Raw genomic sequence first — 20,927 nt, 5'->3', positions numbered from 1 at the left:
TCTTTTCTGTTTGGGCCACAGGTGTTGGCGGAGCTGAAAGAGTACGCAACGGAAGTGGATGTGGACTTTGTACGGAAGGCTGTGCGAGCCATTGGCCGCTGTGCCATCAAGGTGGAGGTGAGGACCTGGGACTCTGTCCTTGGCTGGAGAAGGGAAAGGGAGCCGAAACCGGGAAACCAGTCTGATTCAAGCAGAATCTACCAGCTTGCTTGTGGCCTGGAAAGGCCTGAGGCTTACGACTGCAGCCCCCATGGCGAGCATTGTGCAGATCTGGTGGGGTTCCTTCTCACTCTGTAGTATCCTTTAGGCCTTTGAGTTGCTGCAGATCAAATTAACCCGTCATAATCAGGGTTCTCCTGCAGCATTTGCTAAGATGCTGGGGCAGCCACAAGCTGGTGGTTGTCTTGGTAGACTTAGCATTCACTTCACAGAGCTCTGGGCAAGGGCCCTGCCTGTTGAACATTTTTTGGCAAATACTGTCATCATTCGGCTGCCCACGTGCCTCTGTGTCCAAGCGTCCCAACGTCCTGGCATTTTATCCCCTTCCTTTCTCTGTCTGTGGAGATGTTCCTTGACCACTAAGCCAGATTCTCCTTAAATGGGTCCACTGGTGACTAGAGGCTCCTGGGATAGCCGGTCAGCCCCCACCTATGCCCTTGAGGCATGCTCACCTTGGAGCCTGTGATGCCATCCTGAGAAATCTCCCTCAGAGCAGGCCATGAGAGCAGCAGCATGTGAAAATAAAGGCAGAACCAGTCAGAGCTTCTGTGAGTGTTTAGGTCACAGGAGTCCCCTTTCTGAAACAAGTAAAAAGAGAGGTGGGATTGGACTGCAGGTAGTCACCGTGCTCTCAGAGGCTCTGCCTCTGGCTTCTCCTCAGTTTCATTCCCCATGTCCCGGCCATCCTAGGGCCATGATTTGGTACTGGTTCTCCCCTGCTTCCTGGGGAGAGGGTTTTCCTGTTTTCCCGCTATGACAAGGAAGGTGCTGGAGGAGTGACTTGGAGCCCTCGGCCAAGGCGTGGTCATCAGAGGCTCTGTTGGAAATGGGGTGCGGGGACCTGGCCCACGTTCTCCTCTTCCCATGCAGCAATCTGCGGAGCGCTGTGTGAGCACGCTGCTCAACCTCATCCAGACCAAGGTCAACTACGTGGTCCAGGAGGCCATTGTGGTCATCAAGGACATCTTCCACAAGTACCCCAACAAGTGCGTGCCTACCCTCCCAAGGAGAGGGCATCTGCCTCTGCCTGGGGACCAGGATGGCAGGGCGGAAAAGGAAGGAGTTGTCTCACTGCTCTTCCTTACTTCTCTGCCACAAGCAGCATTCTCAAAAGAAACACTTTGTTTTTTTCTTATTTCACCCACACTGCCCGTCCTCTGCTCCCCAGGCCAAAATAAGAGCTAATATATGACAAATGAAACTCAGATCTCCTTTACCCGCCACCTTGGGGTCTTATGAGGCAGTTCCCCTTTCATCCTGCCCCCTGCCTGTCTTCCCCGGGTTGCCTCTTCTCCTTCAGGGCTCACATACTGGCTGTGTCCTAGTCTCCCAGGTATGAGAGTGTGATTGCCACGCTGTGTGAGAACCTGGACTCGCTGGATGAGCCTGAGGCCCGGGCTGCCATGATCTGGATCGTGGGCGAGTACGCGGAGCGGATCGACAATGCAGATGAGCTGCTGGAGAGCTTCCTCGAGGGCTTCCATGATGAGAGCACCCAGGTGAGCCAGCAAGCCAGCCAGGGTGTGAGTCATGACTGGCAGCTCAGCCCCGCTGTGGCTCCTACTGCCATGAAACTCTCCCTTCCTAATACCTCGTCATCAGCACAGACAGACAGATGAGTGCTATGCGGGCGATGGGCACCACACTTTTCCTCACTGCAGTACAATCAAGTCAGGGGGACACATGAGGCAGTCTGTGGGGGTGTGCATGGAAGGCAGGCAAAAGTTCTTGGTTATGTTTTCATTTCATATTCACATTTCAATAGGAAATACATTAATTTGGTTTAAAATTGAAAAGATACGCAAGCATATATAGTGAAAAGTTTCCCTCTTATCTTTGCAAGCCACAAATTCTCTTCCCAGAAGTCACCACTGTTCTCAATTTCTTAAGAAACTTCAGGAGATCATTTCGGAATGCACCAGTAGACTGACAGACACATACACACGCACCCACCCTTCCTACACACACACACACGCACGCACGCACGCACGCATACACAGCTAACATCCATCCATCCATCCATACAACTGATTCTCAGTTTTCGTGGTGCTTCTGTTCCATAGTCATGGCAAACACTGAATTAGCAAGTACTGAACCACAGCTCCTGGGAGAAATATGGAGTTTGGTTTCTGTGAGCATCTAGACACAATGTTTTTGTCAACTGATCAGTTAATAACCTTTTTAAATGTGTGTTTCTGTTTAAAGACACATTAGTTATATATATTTTCAATTCATTGACATTGAACTCATGGCCATCAATACTGTAATTCATGCCTGAGTGAAGCTGATGAAGCACATGTGTTTTCTTTTTTTTTTTTTTTTTTTAATATGTTTTGTTTTTTTGTAGCACACGTGTTTTCTCTGAGGCACATCACAGCCTTCTGTACTTGGGGACACTAGGCAAGCATTTCAGCAGTATACCTGGGAGCATTTTAAATAAGGCAATCAACAAAAAGCTCAAAAACATGAAAAACATGGCACTAAATAGGCGGTGGGAAGGATGCTTGTTTACAGGATGAGAGCTGAAACACAAAGGCAAAGTGTTGCCTTATCTGACCTCAGCTGTGAATGTGTGTGTCAGGCAACTCAAAGCTTTCATGGCTGTGCACATATCTGCAAATGACTGCAAAGGCACCACGAGGATTGATTTGGGCGCTACAAGTAAATTTTAGCAAGTAGGCAGATTCACCCCACATGGACTGCTCAAGTAATGATAATCAACTGTATCTACATTGCCCTCTCATTTATTTTTAAACAAATTCAAATTGTTCGGGACCTTGCCTTTTTCTGTTACAAATACATCCACAGACCGTGCTCTCATTCATTTATGCTTTATTTAACCAGCCTCTCCTGGTGGGTGTTTATTTGTCCAGTCTTGTGCTCATTTAAACAGTCTGCTGTACATAACCTGTGTCATTGCCCTCTGCTACCTCCGCTTTGTTTATGCCAGCCTGATAGCTAACAGGGGTACCTCACTATAGTACTGTTTGCATTTCTGTTATGAATGAGGTTGAGTGTCTGCTTGTCATTTGTTTTCCCTTTTCTCAGTTAACTGGGAACAGTCTGGTAGTCTGTTTGAGAGCTCAGAAATGTTTGCTGCCCAACTGGGGCAGCGTAACCCAGCAGATCTGAGTGAGGGATTTAGTATGAGAGATCCCAGAGTCCATACCCCTTCTCTGAGCCTCAGTTTCTTCATTTGTGAAATGAAATCATTAGACCTTCCCTAATCATCTTGCTATGAAAGTTAAATTAGGAAGCTTTGTATAATGTCCTTAACACATGCCCAGCCCATAATAAATACTCATTCATGGTAGTGTTGGTTTGGGCCAAATTGGTTTCAAAAGCAAACTAGTCCAGGCCTAAAAGGGACAAACTGGTTCCGGTAGCTGGCAAGTGCTGGTAGCATGCTCCTTTCTGGCGCTCCTGGCTGAGGGTACTTGGATGGTGGCACTGGGCTATCTTCTGCAGTGGGTAGACTCCCAAGAGTGGAAGCTGTAAGGAGTCAACAGCCCCAGGCTATGTCCTTACAACACAATAATTCCCACGGACAGAGTTTTTCCCCTCCCCTCAGTAGTTCCAGCAAAAGTCCCAGGACCTATTTGCATTATCCTGAGCCAGGCACTGTGACTCTGGTTGGCGAGGTCTCTCAGGCACTGATCCCAGTCTGTGTGGACTGAAAGGGACAGAAAGGAGGGTGAGGCTCTGAAGGGGAGCCAGTGTTTCTGTTCCCAGAAGACAGAATAGATGCTGGGTGAGCAAAAACAACAGATGTCCATCTCAGAATCACAGTGCTAATTCCTACCGGCACCCCCCCACCACCACCTGCCTCCAGACTGCCTTTGCTTGCAACACCAGCCTCTTCTCTCTGTCTCAGAAGCAAAGCCTGCCTGTGCTGGGTTCTGCCGCTGCAGTCAAGTCCTGCCTGGGATCACTGTGAGGATGTCCTGTAGGGCAGGAATCCCCAACCTCTGAGCCACAGACCGGTACCCAGTACCGTGGCCTGTAAAGAACTGGGCTGCACAGTGGGAAGTGAGCAGTGGGCAAGCAAGCATTACCGCCTCAGCTCCGCCTGCTGTCAGATCAGCGGCGGCATTAGATTCTCATAGGAGCGCACACCCTATTGTGAACTGCACATGGGAGGGATCTAGGTTGTGCCTTCCTCATGAGACTCTAATGCCTGATGATTGGGGTCGAGCAGTTTCATCCTGAAACCATCCGCACCGTCCCCATCTCCCATCTGTGGAAATGTCTTCCACAAAACTGGTCCCTGGTGCCACAAAGGTTGGGAACCGCTGCTGTAGGGGTGTGCTTCTGCCCCACGTAGTAGGTTAGTCTTTTGCAGCTAAGCCTGCTGAAAAGCCAGGGTGGGAGAAGCTGGACAGGGAGGGGTAAGCCAGGAGTCTGGTGCTGTGAACAGAAACAGAGCTCCAAAGTTTGAGATCCAGGCTCCTCCCTGTTGTGTGGCCTGGAGCACAGTTACTTGAACTCACCAAGCCCATTTCCTTGTCTCTAGTACAGAGTGATTGCAAAGACTGTTGGACATTGTGTGTAAAGTGCCCACTCCAACACTCAGTAAACGACATCTGTGGGGGTGTGACGTAATTCAGTAGCCTGTTCACTTTGCGTCTTTGGTTCACGACACAGTTTAAAGCTCTTTTAATGATACTTATTAGGGCCAGGAGTGGTGGCTCATGCCTGTAATCCTAGCACTTTGGGAGGCTGAGGTGGGTGGATCACTTTGAGGTCAGGAGTTCGAGACTAGCTTAACCAACAAGATTAGCCTAACCTTTTTTTTTTTTTTTTTGCCTGTCAGTCTGGCTGAGGGCCTGGGCCACTCACAAACACCAAGAAAAGTGCTGCAGAGAGTCACAGCCAAGGCCCCAATCAGCCAGCGATACTCACATTTATTAGGTATAGATTAAATGACAGATCTTGAAGAAACATCACTAGAGGGTAATTTACCTGGTTGCTGACTCCCCGAGTAGAGGGCAATTATGCACCTGCAGTTGATCATGATGAAACCTTGTCTCTACTAAAAATACAAAAATTAGCCAGGTGTGGTGGCATGCACCTGTAATCCCAGCTACTCAGGTGGCTGAGGTAGGAGAATTGCTTGAACTGGGGAGGTGGAGGTTGCAGTGAGCCAAGATGGCACCACTGCACTCCAGCCTGGGCAACAGAGCGAGACTCCATCTCAAAAAAAAAAAAACTTGTTAACTGGGTACAGCAGCTCAGGCCTGTAACCCCAGCACTTTGGGAGGCCGAGGCAGGGGGTACCTTTGAGTCCAGGAGTTCGAGACCAACCTGGGCACCATAGTGATACCTCATCTCTGTTAAAATTAGCTGGGTGTGGTAGCACACACCTGTAGTCCCAGCTACTTGGAGGCCTAGCAGGGAGGATCGTTTGAGCTTGGGAGGTTGAGGCTGCAGTGAGCCAAGATCACACCACTGCACTCTAGCCTGAGCAACAGAGCTTGTCTCACAAAGAAAGAATACTTGTTTAGTGCTTGACGATCTGTAGTTTTTTGTTTTTTTAGAGATGGAGTCTTACTATGTTGCCCAGGCTAGCCTTGAACTCCTGGGTTCAAGGGATTCTGAATAGCTAGGACTATGGGCGTGCATGACTGTGCCAGGCTTTGCAATTAAGGAACTCATTTTAGATTGTCTCATTGAACCTCCTCATCCTTGGCTCCTAGGCCTTTCCAGCCATGGATAGCAGACTTAGAAAGTCTTGGTCAGCAGCTGGGAGAGGTGGCTCACGCCTGCAATCCCAGCACTTTGGGAGGCTGAGGTGGGCAGATCACTTGAGGTCAGGAGTTTGAGACCAGCCTGGCCAACATGTTGAAAACTCATCTCTACTAAAAATACAAGCATTAGCTGGGTATGGTGCTGTGTGCCTATAATCCTAGCTGCCTGGGAGGCTGAGGCAGGACAATCACTTGAACCCAGGAGGCAGAGGTTGCAGTGAGCTGAGATCACCCGGCTGCACTCCAGCTTGGGCAGGAGAGAGATACTCTGCCTGAAAAAAAAAGTCTTGGCCAGGGTGGTTTATCAGCCCAGCCTGCGTCTGGCCCTGTCCTGCTGTACCCTGTCTGAATAGCCGGGGTAATGACATCACTGCAGGAAGTCTGCCCTAAATATGCAGGCTAATGGCTTAGTGTGTTGAGGGGAACTGGAATGGATTGTTGAGCAGGGCCCTGGGCACCAGGCCAGAGCACCCTCTGGCAATACAGCCTGAGGCATATCTGACCAGAACCACAGCAGATCTGACAGGGAGGAAAATTCCAGGCATCCAGCTGACTGGGTTGGGAAGAGCTTTTTCAAGAGTCCCTGTGTGATGGTAGTAGTGGTGATAATGACTGTGATAATGACACTTGTTTCATAGTGAGCAGAATACATAATACTGCGTCACATTTGTGGTCTCATCAACTCCCCGTTAACCCTGTGAGGGGTAATGCCTGTTTTATAGATTAGGAAACTGACTCAGAGAAGCTAAATGACTTGCCCAGGGTCACCCAGCTGGGAAGTGATAGAACTGGAGTTCAAATTAGGTACGTTCTGACTCCAGCTCCAGGCAAGCCGTTTTTAAAGCTCACAAGAATCCCTGAAGTAGGCCACACCTCTCCTTTACAGATGGGGATGAATGGCTTCCCACTGGCCGCCCAGGCAGGGGCTAGAGTCTAGAAGCCAGATGCTGGGCTGCCTCCTGCCTTGGAAACAGCCAGCCTACTGCTGTTGGCCCACGTGTAACCAAATTGCAAAGACTCTGCTTCATCCCAGAATTGGAGGGCCACATGTCCTCCATTCCACCTGCCACTTTCAGCCTTCCCTGCACAAGTGCCCTCCTACTGGGCAGGTCCCGGAGATGCCGCCAGCACGGCTGGGCCACCGCTGGGCTTCCTGCACTGCCACTCCTGCCCTCCTGCCGCAGACCTGTCCCTGGCACAGCCTATGGGCTCCTGCACTGCCCCTGACTCCAGGAGCCTCGGGCTGCCCTCTTGTCCTAGGACTGGCGAAAATGAGGCCATGACTAAGGAGGGATTTTGTGTAGAGACTTGTTCTTGTGTAGATATTTCTATAGTCAGCAAGTATTTCTGAAGTGCCTACTATACAGCAGGCACTAGATCGAGCAGTAACTAGTGGTGACACAGCAGTAAGCCAGACAGACTTCACTCCAGCCCACAGGGAGCTCACTGCACAGGACAGCCAACAACCGGTGGTGCTGTGAGAGGTGGAAGAGGCTGCAGAAGCGTGGGCGTTCTGGAGGTAGGGTTGGCATGAGATCTGGAGGGCAAGGAGGTGTTGGCCAGGATGAGGCCAACTTCAGGGATGTCCAGGTGTGCGGCAGGGGCTGGTGGAGGGCCACCAGGAATGGTTCCCACTCTCTGACAGAAGCACGGCTCCTTGATGGCAGTCTCTCTGGGCCGAGTACTGTCACCACTTGTTGACAGATGGCCCTGATAAGAAGCATACCAGCCACACATGCGAGCCTCTCATAATGCTGTAGCGTCTAGAGCTCCGACAGGTTTCTAGAACCCTAGAGTTGGGTAACAGCCCCCAGCCTGCTTGGGTTTGCCAGATAGCCCATTGCTCAGCTCCTTTCTGAGTGAGTGAGGCTGAGGTCTGGCTGGTCAGCGGCACCAACACCCATGGCAGCCCTTTGCCTGTGTGCCGTGACAACCCCAAACCTGGAATTGCTGTGCTTGGCTTCCAGGGACTTTGAACGCCCTTTTCCTCTTCAAGCCTTTTTGGTTTCCCGCTGTCCCCATGTGAAGCCCACACATCCTCCTCGTCACCACTGTTCCCTCCCTGCAGGTCCAGCTGCAGCTGCTGACTGCCATTGTGAAACTCTTCCTGAAGAAGCCAACAGAAACACAGGAGCTAGTGCAGCAGGTCCTCAGTTTGGCCACTCAGGTGGGTGCCAGTCTCCCCGCCATGCCCAGCACAGCCCTCACTGAAGCAGGGGAGCTTTTGTCCCAGCAACTAGACTGGAAGTCAGGCCCACTCCTAAGACTGGTATCTTGAGGGTGGGACTGGCTCCCTGCCTTCAGGGAGCTTAGAACACAAATTACAAGTTCAGTGAGGTCAAGTAGTGAAGTTGAGACAAACCAGAGAGGGGAGAAAGAGGGCCCGTGGGAACCTGAGGGTGTGCATAGGGGACAGGAAGGGCAGGCCACAGAGGGCGGTCGGGAGTAGAGACAGGAGTGGCCAGGCTGGGGTATAGCACCATGGGGAACGAGCCGGGGCTGGTGTACGGCCCTGTGGGCGGTGTCGGGGCAGGCTCCTGGGAGCACTCCGGACTGCTGTCCCCACCGGCCTGCCCCGACCCCACCTGGATCACGGGGCTGCGGGAAGGTCTCCTCCTCCTCACTTGGCTGCCCTGCTCTGAGTTTCATGGGCTTCTCCTCACGCCCTCAAGGACTCAGACAACCCGGACCTGCGGGACCGTGGCTACATCTACTGGCGCCTGCTCTCCACGGACCCGGTGGCAGCCAAGGAGGTGGTGCTGGCGGAGAAGCCACTCATCTCTGAAGAGACAGACCTCATCGAGCCCACGCTGCTGGACGAGCTCATCTGCTACATCGGCACGCTGGCCTCCGTGTACCATAAGCCTCCCAGTGCCTTTGTGGAGGGGGGCCGGGGCGTCGTGCACAAGAGCCTGCCACCCCGCACTGCCTCGTGAGTGAGAGTGGCCAGTCGTGGGCCTGAGCCTCCCACCTGCTTCCCCGGTTCAGCAGCACAGGCGCGCGGGCCTGGTGTGCTGTCCCCCAGCAAGACCTGGGTCTGAGGAAAACTGACCACCTTTTAGCAGATGTTTATTGTACACGAGGTATTTGCTAGATGACCTCATTCCATCCTGACGACAGCTCTGAGAGCAAATGTCCCCATTCGTCAGATGGGAACAATAGACAAGGAGAGCTTGAGTGACGGGTCCAGGACCCCACAGCCAGCAGAGCTGGGACTCAGACCAGCTCCATCTCATTCCAGCGCCCTGTCTGCACCTCCTCCTCTCTGCTCCCAGGTGGTTGGTGTGAGCTGGCAGCACTGTCCTAGGGTGCTGGCATCGTTTTCTCCTTAGCATGGGCTGAGGGGTAGAAGCAGGCGGCCCTCTGCCTTCACTCATCCTCGTGGAGGGCCTAAAATATGGTTCTGCTGTGGGAATGGGAAGGCAAGGGGGTCCCTGCGGACAGCCCTGTTGGGGACAGTGAAAAGACCCAGTGCCCGTGCTGGGGGAGGTACCTGGAGGCTGGGGTCTCTTTGACCTTCCTGAGACATCCTCATGCCTCTGCTCTACTGACCTCCTCTCCCTTCTGTGTCCTGGCAGGAATGAGAGCACAGAGAGCCCTGAGACAGCCCCTGCTGGAGCACCTCCCGGGGAGCAGCCAGATGTCATCCCCGCCCAGGGCGACCTGCTGGGTGACCTCCTCAACCTGGACCTCGGCCCCCCGGTTAGCGGCCCGCCCCTGGCCACCTCCTCGGTGCAGATGGGAGCTGTGGACCTTCTTGGCGGTGGCCTTGACAGCCTGGTATGTTGTGGGCCCTCTGGATGATGTTGATAATGGTCTTTAGAGGCGCAGTCACCGAACGTGCCTCCAGGCCAGGCACAAGCCAGGTGCCTCGGATACATTCTATTGAGTCCTTACCATCTGCCCTCGGAGGCGATTGTGAGCTCCCTACTTATGATGAGAAGGCCAAGGCTGAGAGAGGCCAGGCAGCCTTCCCTCCGAGGTCGCTCAGCCTGAGTCGCAGACAGGATTCCACTCCCTTGTTAGACCTTGGAGTCCCAGGAGACCCTGGGCAGGGAGCCCATACTAGCCCTTGTCCTGATCCTGGGGTCAGAGTCACCTTTGCACTGTAAGGCAAGGGTGTTCCTGGCTTAGAGGAATCAGACTTGTGTCCACTTACCCTCATGCTGCCCCAGCTGGGAATAGCAGCCCAGCCAGGCCTATTTGAGAGAGCATGGGTGGTCAAGGAGAGAGGGGAGTGGTGAGACTGACCTGGGTATCTCCCTGGGGCGTCCTCAGGCAACTGGGGGTGGCTAAGCCTCTTCATTTGGCTGTGCTCGGCTCAGGTCCCCACAGGGGCAGCACAGGGGCAGGAGCCTGGCGATCAGTGCCGCTAGGGTGAGGCAGGAGGGGCTGTGGTGCAGGACGGGAGGGTGTTGGGTGAAGGCGTGGGGGTGGTGCCTTTCATAGAGGCAGGTCTGGGCCTCTCGTAGGCCCCGGCACAGCCTCACGCCACACTCCTCTCGGATGGAGCTACAGTTGACTCATCTCTTCCCTCTTTCCCTTCTCTCGTCTCTCTCTGTCTTCCTTCCTGGCTTTTCTCTCTGCATGTGGCTGCCTGTTCTCTTCACCTGCCTGCTTCCGCTTGGAGATGGGGGATGAGCCTGAAGGGGTACGGTTCAACCCTTGCGTCACCAAGCCTTCGTCCTTGCTCCTCCCGAAAGCACCGGCCCAGCATCCCAAGGGGCGGGTGATGTCAAAGCAGCCCTGCCTGCTGAGCCACTGCCTTGGTCCAGCGTCCTGGCAGCCTCTGCCCTGACCTACTGGCATCCAGCTGCTACTGGGCCCTATAGCCATGGATTCTTGCCCAGTCCTCACCACTCATGACACATCGCCTTGTCATCCCCAGGATTGCCAGCCCTCAGTCCCACAAACCCTCTCTGATGTCCTGAAGGGAGAGCGCCCGTCTGCATAGCATGTCTCCACCCAGCTGTGTGTCTCGGGACCTCCTTTTATCCATGGACTGAGTGTCAATTTGGGAGTGTCCCCAGCCCTTTCCCAGAGGTTACTCCTAAGGCTCAAGGCTTGCAGGGCATGGGAGGGCTCAGCCTCTCTTCTCCACCCACCTCTCTCTGTCTCATTTCTGTAACTTACACTTGATGTGGAGGCTGCCCTGCCCCCAGCCCCCAGTGTATTCTAAAGAGCCAGGTGGCTCTACTCATTCCCAGCCCGATGTCCCTGCCCCTGATGCTGCCTCTGACTCATTTCTTCCCTTTCCAGATTGGGGGCACCAACTTTGTGGCACCTACAACAGCAGCAGCACCAGCCAACCTTGGAGCACCCATCGGCAGTGGCCTGAGTGACCTCTTTGACCTAACCAGTGGCGTGGGCACCCTGTCAGGATCGTATGTGGCCCCCAAAGCAGTAAGTCACCTGCCTTCTTTCTTGGCAGGAGCAGAGAGAAGTTAGACTGGCATGTGGGCTCCTTTAAATGGCCTCGGCCGTGGAATTGGCTCAGGCCAGTGCTGATGAGGGAAGCCGGGGGCCATGGGGACACTGACAAAGAGTAGCTAAGTCAGGCTTGGTGGGGGCCTAGGAAGGCTTCCCAGAAGAGGGGTTGCAGAAACTTATTAGCTGAATGAAAGTAGGTAGAGGGCTCCAGGCCAAGGAAACAGCCTGTAGGAAGACCTGGAAGAAAGGGAGACCCTGGCCTCTGCCAGGGAATAGCAGAGGCCTGTCAGCTGGGAGCAGTAGTTCTTGGTGCCATCAGACCCAGCACCCCTTAGTCATCATAGACATTTTACATTGTCACTGTTCCTCTCCTTAAATGCAATTGGTGGGATGTGTAACCTACCTACACATAGCATTCCAAAAATACTCAGATGCTTTCACTGCATGGAGGAGACATAAAAGGAAGAGAATACAAGTATATGTATCAGTTTATAAATGCCTGGGCATGCCCTCCCACTCACCCCAGAAGACATGAAGTTGCCAGGTGTTTGCTGCAGGGCAAAGTCACTGTGACTGTGACAGCCACAGCCTGGGTGTTTGTAGCCTAGACCCCTTGAGTGTTTTGGCCAGTGGTGCCATTCGTTTCTGAAGTGGTTGCTGCCCTCCAGTAAGGTTCTAAGTAAGACAAGGAACAGGCTTCCCTCGATTTTCCTGAGAACTGTGTTCCTGGAAGTCTCCGGGTATGTTGAAACCATGCAGAAAATACTAAAGGACGCAGGACGGTTGTTTGCTGTGGGGTGGTTGTCTCGTGGCAGAATGTCCAGCATCCCTGACTGCGGCCCACTACACGTGCCACCTGAAGATGCCCACAAATGCCCACTGTGCCCCCTAGGACACAACCCCGAGACTCCTAGCTAGACTAGGCATCAGTGAGGGAGGAAGCTGGCAAGGCTAGGCTGAGTGTTTGCTCTTGATCCTGGCACAGCCGGAGCCATTGGTAAGTTTTGAGCAGAGGGATGAAGCAGTCCGATTTGCACTTGAGAAAGCTGGCTGCGTCTGCAGGGAGGGGTGGGGCAGAAGCACCGAGGCGGGGGTTCTGTGGCAGGGAGGAGGAGTGCTGCTGCAGCTGGACAACGAGGACGTCCTGTGGGTGGAAACAGAGAGACTTCAGAGCTCCTTGGGAGGGAAGAGCCGGGGCTAAGGGAAGGAGAGCTGAGTTTTGGGGTGTGAGAACATGCGGGCTGGGCACTGAGGAGCACTCAGTGTGGGCCATGTCGTCAGTGTCAAGGAAGCTGCCAGAGGGGACCAACCTGGCCTGATTCCCTCACTTCACTCAGATCAGAAGCTGTGTTTGCCAGAGTCCCCCTCACTCTTCTGAGGTCCCTTGCCCCTCTCCAAGCTGGCTTTTCCCACCATGTGCCAGCTGCACCTGCAGTGGTGGTCACTGGAGGCCCCTGGCAGGGTCTAGGCACTGAGAGGCCCACAGCAGACAGCAGCTCTGACACTAGCAGCTGCACACTTCGTGCAGGGACGGCACAGGGTTCCACAGCCACCACCAGCACATCCTCCTCCCGGCAGCCCCTTGTGGCTCTTCCTCCCATTTTGCGGTTGAAAAATCCAAGTACTTTTGCCTAAGGTCACATAGCTGGTGACAGTCTGGAAGTGAAAGCAGGTGACACTAAAGCCTCTGCTCCAGACCCCTACATGATGGCAGCCCCACAGAGTGTGAGAACCACCTATGCCCCTGCCTTCATGTGTGGGGTGTCAGGGCCAGCAGGGCCAAGGGAGCGTAGGATCGTGGTATCACATACAGCATGTGCAGTTGACTTACTACCTGGATTGGCTGTGCCAAGGCATGAGGCCAACCCGCACTCACCAGAAGCCTGATATCGCAGGCATACAAAGCAGGACTAAGGGACAGAAGTACGGCAAAGTCTCCTGTAACCCTGTGGGAGCCAGCTCTTGCCAAGCACTGCAAAGCTGCCTGGAATAGACAGCCTGGAGCTGGCCTTTGGCAAGCTGGCACTAGACTTGGGTGTTCATCTTTTTTTTTTTTTTTTTTTTTTTTTTTGACAGAGTTTTGTTCTTGTCACCCAGGCTGGACTGCAATGGCATGATCTTGGCTCACTGCAACCTCCGCCTCCTGGGTTCAAGTGATTCTCCTGCCTCAGCCTCCTAAAGTAGCTGAGATTACAGGCGCCCACCACCATGCCTAGCTAATTTTTTTGTATTTTTAATAGAGACAGGGTTTCACCATGTTGGCCTGGCTGGTCTTAAACTCCTGACCTCAGGTGATCCACCCACCTCGGCCTCCCAAAGTGCTGGAATTACAGGTGTGTGCCACCATGCCTGGCTGTGTGCTCATCTTAGAAGTGTTATCTCTGGTTTGTCTTTATTTATTTATTTAATTTTTTTTTTTTTTTGAGACGGAGTTTTGCTCTTGTTACCCAGGCTGGAGTGCAACGGCGTGATCTCGGCTCACCACAACCTCCGCCTCCTGGGTTCAGGCAATTCTCCTGCCCCAGCCTCCTGAGTCGCTGGGATTACAGGCACGCGCCACCATGCCCAGCTAATTTTTTGTAGTTTTAGTAGAGACGGGGTTTCACCATGTTGACCAGGATGGTCTCGATCTCTTGACCTTGTGATCCACCCGCCTCGGCCTCCCACAATGCTGGGATTACAGGCTTGAGCCACCGCGCCCGGCCTGGTTTGTCTTTATGAAGAGTCACATGAGTATAGGAGAGCATGCTGGAAAGGAGAGGGGATGGGATCGTCAAGTCATCAGGTCAGGCTCCCTGGAGGAGGAGTCCTTATGACATGGGCAGGACTTTCCCCACTGCCTTGGTCATGGGAGGGTTCTAGGGTGTGGGTGCACTGTCCCTTCAGAATCTGTCAGTAGGTATCCACATCTTCCCAACAGCCCTGTGGCCACCTGGATTTGTTCATTCCTCACACATTTCCACACCCCGCCTGTGGGGTTAAAGCCATTGGCCAACCCTGCTGGTCTAAGGCACCAAGGCTGGCTGTGCATCAGAACTTTTGGGCTCCTCAAGCATTTGGGTCAGCTGGAGGTGACAGTTCATTTGTTCACTGAGTAAAGATTGAAGTCTGTTACCTCAGTATATTGTTAGGACCTGTGTGAGACACCATGAACCCACAGTGACCAAGAGCAGTGCAGTCCCCATCCCCAGCCACGGACGACTGAGAGAGGGTCAGGGGAAAGGAGGCCCGATGGGGGCCCAGGGGAGGCGTCCATGAGGGAGCCATGCCCCAGGTCAGGTTCAGCCAGCCTCGCAGTGCTCTCGGCTGCCATGGCACAGCTGACAGCCAAAGCAGGCTGCTTTCTGTCCTCACAGATCTGGCCAGGGGGCACAGAGGGTGCTCAGGGTTAACCGAGCAGGATGGGGGTGGGAAAGCACTTTCAAAGCAGAGAGAACAACGGGTGTGAGGTCCAGGGACGGGAGCAAGCCAAGCCTGAGGAGCAGATGGGCACCAGGCTGTGGAGGCCACTGCAGGGTTGGAAGGGGTTTCTCAGGGTGCCATGATCAGATTTGCATTTCACAAAATGACTTCAGCGGCTGTGGAAAGAGGGAGAGAGTGGAAATGGGGCACCACCTGGTAGCCGCTGTCTTACCTGGGTACATCTGGTGGCAGCTCAAATGCTGGTGGTGCCTCTGGAGATGGAGAGGAGTGGAGGCCCTGGAGGCAGATATAGGAGGTGACCTCAACGAGACGGGTTGCGTGACTGCCTAAAGGGGGTTACGGTGGGGCGGGGGCTGGTGCCTAATGTTTCTGCAGTTTCTGAAACTGGCAACCTGAGAGACAGTGGGAACCTTCACTGGCACTGGATGCGCTTGCGGAAGCTGTCGGTGGGGTTTGAGCCTTTTCACCCCAAAGGGCCTGTAGGAGAGTAACTGCCTGAGAAGTGTTTGTGAGTCCCCAAGATGCTGCTGGCGGCTGTCTTCCCCAGGCAGGGCTGTAACTTACGCTGTTTGCTCAGCAAACACTCCCCAAACACTGGTTTCACACCAGTCTCTGAGCCAAGGAGGTAAAGACAGAAAAATAGGGCCTTTCCCTCAGCGAGCTATCTGGGTACAGGGGAGACAGACACAATTCGTATGTGTCTGCTGTAACATCACTGGATCGAGGGAGCCTGGGGGCAGGCTTCCAGGAGGAGGTGGTTCTTGAGCTGAGACTCAAATGACAAGGACAGCCAAGCAGCGGAAGGCCAGCCAGGCGACAGGTCCTCTTAGGTACTGTCCTTGGTCAGACCAGTTTCTACAACCGAAGGCCAGCCCTGCCTCCTGCAAGAGAGGACAGGTGGTGATGGCCAGCAAGGCCCAGGCTGTGGCTGAGCCCCAGGATGCCACTGGGCACTGAGTTCTGTCCTTGGCTCATGGCCTTCCTCAGCCGTCCTTCCCAAGAGGTCCCTCCATTCCCCTCTGAGGATTCATGTCAGCCCTTGAGCGCCCATGCACCTCCCCACTCCAAGCTGCTCTGAGAGGCAGCTATGTCATGGCGGTGTCCTCGGTGGGACATGGGATTATTCTCTTCCTGATATGCACCTGGTCATCCCCTAGCAGTAAAGGTGGGGGTGCTGGATATGGGAGATGCCTGCAGGAAAGAGAAAAAGCACTCTCAGGTGGGCTGTTGAGTTTGGGCTGGGGGAAGAGGCACCCACCTGCCCCTTCCACACCCTCTTCCCTGCAGGTCTGGCTCCCAGCCATGAAGGCCAAGGGGCTAGAGATCTCAGGCACCTTCACCCGCCAGGTGGCCTCCATCTCCATGGATCTGCAGCTGACCAACAAGGCCTTGCAGGTCATGACCGACTTTGCCATCCAGTTCAACCGCAACAGGTGAGCTCCCTGAGGCCAGCACACCTCTCAAGGGGAGGCCTAGGAGAGAATCCACTTGGAGTCTGTTCTGGGGACTGCAGGCAGGGGTGGAGCAGGGGGAGGGTGGTGTCCCTTTTCTGGAGGATGTTCCCCACCATCCCTTGGGCCAGAACTCTCTAAAGCAATGGGTTTTGTTGTTGTTGTTTTGGAGACAGTCTTGCTCTGTCACTCAGGCTGGAGTGCAGTGGTGCAATCTCAGCTTACTGCAACCTCCACCTCCCAGGTTCAAGCAATTCTTCTGCCACAGCCTCCTGAGTAGCTGGGACTACAGGCGCACACCACCATGCCTGACTAATTTTTGTGTATTTAGTAGAGATGGGGTTTCTCCATGTCGCCCAGGCTGGCCTCGAACTCCTGAGCTCAGACAATCCACCCACCTTGGCCTCCCGAAGTGCTGGGATTACAGGCTTGAACCACTGCACCCAGCCAAGCAGTGGGATTTTTACCCCCAAGTGGCCTCTTCATATGGACTCCAAAGTACCAGGCAGAGTGGGGAAGGGCATCTCTCCTTTTAGTTTTAATTTTTTTTTAGATGGAAGCTCAGGATATTGCCCAGGTTGGTCTTGAACCCTTGAGGAACGTCCTGCTTCAGCTGAGGAGCCTACCTCTGGCAAATACCCCACATAGCGGGGGGTGGGGCCTGTCTTAGGGACCAGCTCTCAGAAGGCTGGTAGGGAGTATGCCTGCCTGCCAGCCTCCCCCTGCATGGCAGAGGATTAAAAGTATCAGATGGGGCCTCTGGGAGCAGTAGATGTTCCAGCCTCCTTCCCACTGGGTCCCCTACACTCGGTGTCAGTGGGAAAGTTGCCTGTCTGGCACTGTCATGGACCCAGCCACTGAGGCTAGGGCTTCCTGGGGACCCCTGGCAGCCCCTCCTGATGATTCTTCTTCCTGAGCATGCTCATGATGAGCAAACTGAGCCTCTAAGAAGTTGACTGAAGGGGCTGTTTCCCCAGGAGAGCCTGGGGGCCAGTAGGTCCTGACTCGGGCAGGCTAGGGCTGGGGATGGCTCTGCCATTCACCTTCACGTGACCCTGGAGGCCGCAGAAGTGCTCCAGGCTCTGAGAGGTGGTCCCACTGGTTGCCTCTAGCAAGCTTACTGTGTGCTGAATGCCTCCTGGGCACCAAGTCCTGTGCCACTGGCTTTGGGAGTATTGTCTCTCTTGAGCCACCTGATGGCCCAGCAAAGTCACTGCCATCACCCCTTTTTAGTAGGTAATGACAACTGGGGTCCTTGGACAGGTCACATAGCTGGCAGTAGTGGAGCTCCCAGGAAAGCCTGGTGTGCTGAACCACCAAGTGGGCCTGAGGTTCCCCAAGTGGTCTCCCTCTGTGTCCCAGCCAGGCCTGATGGCTCTTGGGCAGAGCACAGGCTGGGGTCAGGCAGCTCAAACTCTGATTCTCAGCAGTGCCAATCACTCTATGGGGTCTGACCCAAGCCTGCTCCTCCCTGAGACAGTGTCCGCATCTAGATATAGGAAGAAGTGTACCTGGCTACTTTTATGAGGCTAGGAGGTATAATATCGAATGCACAGCCAGGTATACTGAGCACTCCGTTCGTGCCCCCATTCCCATGCCCTGGGGGCACGAACTTCCAAGAGCCCGGGGCTGGCATGTCTCACACCCATGAGGATCTTCCTAATTTGCCATTTTGCTGGTTTCCAGAGAAGCAGGGCTTTCCTGAATCTCTCTGTGGCCACTGTGTGACCCTGGCCAGTTTTGGCCAAGAGGGTAAAATCTAGCATCTTTCCTGGGATGTTCAGATCCCTCCTGGGAGTTGGGGATTGGCAGCAGAGACTTGGGTGGTCTCAGAGCTTTCAAGGTAGAAGCAGCTTACCCTCCAGGCCCCTGGCATTAGACAGAGCTCCTCAAGGGCAGGACAGGGCAAGGCCTGCTTACCTGGGCCCACCAGTGTCTGGCCCAGAGGACAGGAACATAGCTGGGCTTCAGGCCTGCAGCCAGGCTGGGGCAGAGCAGCTGGCCTAGAGTTCTTTCTTCCTGTCCACGTGGCCAGCTAGAGGAGGAGGACTGGGAGCCCATCCTTCTGTCCATGGCCTGGAGTGTGGGTAGGCTGGCAGGGTGAGAGGCTCCCTGCTGACCACAGCCCAGCTCCCGAACCCGAGGGGTTCACCTGCCCTGCATCAGCACCTGCTCCCCCTGCCATCCCTGCGGGGCTCCTCTCTCCCCAGCTTTGGCCTGGCCCCCGCCGCCCCCCTCCAGGTCCACGCGCCACTCAGCCCCAACCAGACAGTGGAGATCTCCCTGCCTCTCAGCACAGTGGGCTCGGTCATGAAGATGGAGCCTCTGAACAACCTGCAGGTGCGTTCCGGGCAGGGCGGGCACCCCAGTCCTTACCCATCCACCAGCCGGGCCCCACCGGGGTCAGCAGAGGGCTGTGTCTGTGGAGTCAAGCTCTTAGCTGCAGATGTGTTGGGGAGGCCCAAGTCAGGGGACGAGGGGTATGTTTACCAGGGAGTGGCCTGGGAGAGAATCTGCTCAGCAACGCCCTTCCTGGGACCTCAGAGGTGGTATCAAGCCCCAGGGACTTACTGGGGACCCCCTTGTGCCTAGGTGGCCGTGAAGAACAACATCGATGTCTTCTACTTCAGCACCTTATACCCACTGCACATTCTCTTTGTGGAGGATGGGAAGATGGGTGAGTCATGAGGGAGCCCCCTTGGGTGCCTGAAATGGGGCTGTGGCTTGGGAACCTGACAAGGTGGTGCCTTTACCAAGGCCCGGATGGACTGCCTTGCCCAAAGTGGAGTCCAGGAGTTGCTCCTCCCTGCAGAGCCTGGAGTGAGGGGCGTACCCAGGACCCCCAGGGCCTTGGTGGCCAGCTCTGGTCTGACAGGTGGGCTGTGCCACATGGAATTTACCTCACTCCCAGGCTCTCTTGCTCACTCCTCAGCCTTGTCCCACAGGCTGCAGAGAGCCTAGGTCATGCCCCACGCCTGTTAACCCCCTCTGTGCCCTGGCTGGAACCCCCGAGAAGGGTGTTGATCACAGCACACAGACGGCCCGCAACCTGCCCCTGGCTGCATGGAGCCCTTGGCCCATGTCATCTCTTGCTTGCCACAGAAGCCCTGCACGGAGGCTGTGACTACCCAGCAGGCGGCTCGCCGAGGAAGGCGTGTGGGGGTGGGAGGGGAGAGCCGAGGCCCAGGCGCAGGAAGCCAGGGTCATTTGGAAGCAGCATTGAGGCCTCCTTCACAGAGCGGAGGGTGTGCTCAGAGAAGCAGCAGGGCACGCAGTTATCCTGGAGGCCTGCGCTGCCTATCCAGGGCCCTGGACAGCCCCATGCTCTGCTTCTCCGCTGCACCCCTGAGTCTCTGGCAGACGTGGCCCTCCAAACACTGCCCCTCCTGGGCCCTGCTGGCAGTGCTGGTTGGTGGGGGGCTGCAGCATGGCTTTGATGGTGGTAACTTCCGTCTCCGTGTTTGGTTGCTGCATGTCACCTTCCCTGCTGGTGCCCGTGGTGCAGGACTTAGAGGTTAGCACCTAGTGCCTGTCGCCGGCTTTCAGGTGGCACCATAAAGGCCAGACCATTTCCTGTTAAACTGCGGAGGACCCACAGGTTTATGACGGGCCCGCCTCTCACCCCCACCCCACTCACCCCACAGACCGGCAGATGTTCCTGGCCACGTGGAAGGATATTCCCAATGAGAATGAGGCCCAGTTCCAGATCAGAGACTGTCCTCTCAATGCAGGTGAGGACTCCCAGCCCCCAGCCCCAGCCCCTCACCTGTACCCAGGCCCCCTGCACTGACTGTGGGGCCTCCCACGGCCGTGTGACCCCACAGAGGCTGCGAGCAGCAAGCTGCAGAGCAGCAACATCTTCACCGTCGCCAAGAGGAACGTGGAGGGCCAGGACATGCTCTACCAGTCCCTGAAGCTGACCAATGGCATCTGGGTGCTGGCGGAGCTGCGGATCCAGCCAGGCAACCCCAGCTGCACGGTGAGAGCCCCAGCACCCGCCACCCCGAGGCCTTGGAGCCTCCTCTCCCTCCCAGGCCAGGGGCTGGCTCTGGTGGAGGATGTGGTCCAAGCGTCCCTTCAAGCCTGGCTTGAACCACAATCAGTTCTGTCCCTGGGAAGGACCTTTCTAGAAAGCTTCCAACTCAACCCGGTCAAGTTACCCAGATAAGACACCAGTTGGGTGTCAGAACAGTGAGTTGGACTAGAAGATTGTGTAAAATTGGGCCCTGGGAAGTGGTGCAGTTGGCTGGGCACCCCCTGACTGGGAAGTGGCATTGCTGGGCACAGGCCCTGGCCCTGCCCTGTGAGTGCCTGCATGTCTGGCTGGGAGGACATTGGTTCCCAGGAGCCCGAGCTTCCCAGGCCTTGAGGCAGACCTGTTAGGGGACGGCCTCCCTGGGGCACGCAGTTATCCTGGAGGCCTGCGCTGCCTTTCCAGGGCCCTGGACAGCCCCATGCTCTGCTTCTCCCCGCACCTGAGTCTCTGGCAGGCGTGGTCCTCCAGACACTGCCCCTCCTGGGCCCTGCTGGCAGCGCTGGTTGGTGGGGGGCTGCCGCGTGGCTTCGGTGGTGGTAACTTCCGTCTCCGTGTTTGGTTGCTGCATGTCACCTTCCCTGCTGGTGCCCGTGGTGCAGGACTTAGAGGTTAGCAGATCAT

General features: G+C 55.2%; 1 protein-coding gene and 1 non-coding gene across 3 annotated transcripts in view; both read left to right on the top strand.

The window, feature by feature from the left end:
- AP1B1 (adaptor related protein complex 1 subunit beta 1) overlaps nucleotides 1–20,921 on the top strand; it is a 28,312-nt gene extending 7,391 nt beyond the window's left edge. Inside the window, exons 6-18 of one of the 2 annotated variants that reach the window (XM_032272550.1) lie at nucleotides 22–117; nucleotides 1,090–1,205; nucleotides 1,553–1,718; nucleotides 8,035–8,133; nucleotides 8,639–8,898; nucleotides 9,545–9,746; nucleotides 10,597–10,617; nucleotides 11,226–11,369; nucleotides 16,107–16,252; nucleotides 18,481–18,610; nucleotides 18,863–18,947; nucleotides 19,915–20,001; nucleotides 20,095–20,921. In XM_032272550.1, coding sequence (XP_032128441.1) covers nucleotides 22–117; nucleotides 1,090–1,205; nucleotides 1,553–1,718; nucleotides 8,035–8,133; nucleotides 8,639–8,898; nucleotides 9,545–9,746; nucleotides 10,597–10,617; nucleotides 11,226–11,369; nucleotides 16,107–16,252; nucleotides 18,481–18,610; nucleotides 18,863–18,947; nucleotides 19,915–20,001; nucleotides 20,095–20,438 — 1,896 coding nt within the window. In that variant the 3' untranslated portion in view covers nucleotides 20,439–20,921. The remainder of the gene's footprint in view (nucleotides 1–21; nucleotides 118–1,089; nucleotides 1,206–1,552; nucleotides 1,719–8,034; nucleotides 8,134–8,638; nucleotides 8,899–9,544; nucleotides 9,747–10,596; nucleotides 10,618–11,225; nucleotides 11,370–16,106; nucleotides 16,253–18,480; nucleotides 18,611–18,862; nucleotides 18,948–19,914; nucleotides 20,002–20,094) is intronic. The other variant, XM_032272551.1, reaches the window with a different exon arrangement.
- On the top strand, nucleotides 17,150–17,245 carry LOC116546233. The gene has a single exon (XR_004266637.1). It is a non-coding gene; the product is annotated as a small nucleolar RNA SNORD125 (small nucleolar RNA).
- Nucleotides 20,922–20,927: the final 6 nt, after the last annotated feature.

The sequence above is a fragment of the Sapajus apella genome, unplaced genomic scaffold (assembly GCF_009761245.1).
Source record: "Sapajus apella isolate SASKATOON/1434 unplaced genomic scaffold, GSC_monkey_1.0 scaffold696, whole genome shotgun sequence".
Lineage (NCBI taxonomy): Eukaryota > Metazoa > Chordata > Mammalia > Primates > Cebidae > Sapajus > Sapajus apella.
Note: the sequence above shows the minus strand (reverse complement) of the source record. Positions and strands in the feature narration are given on the sequence as shown.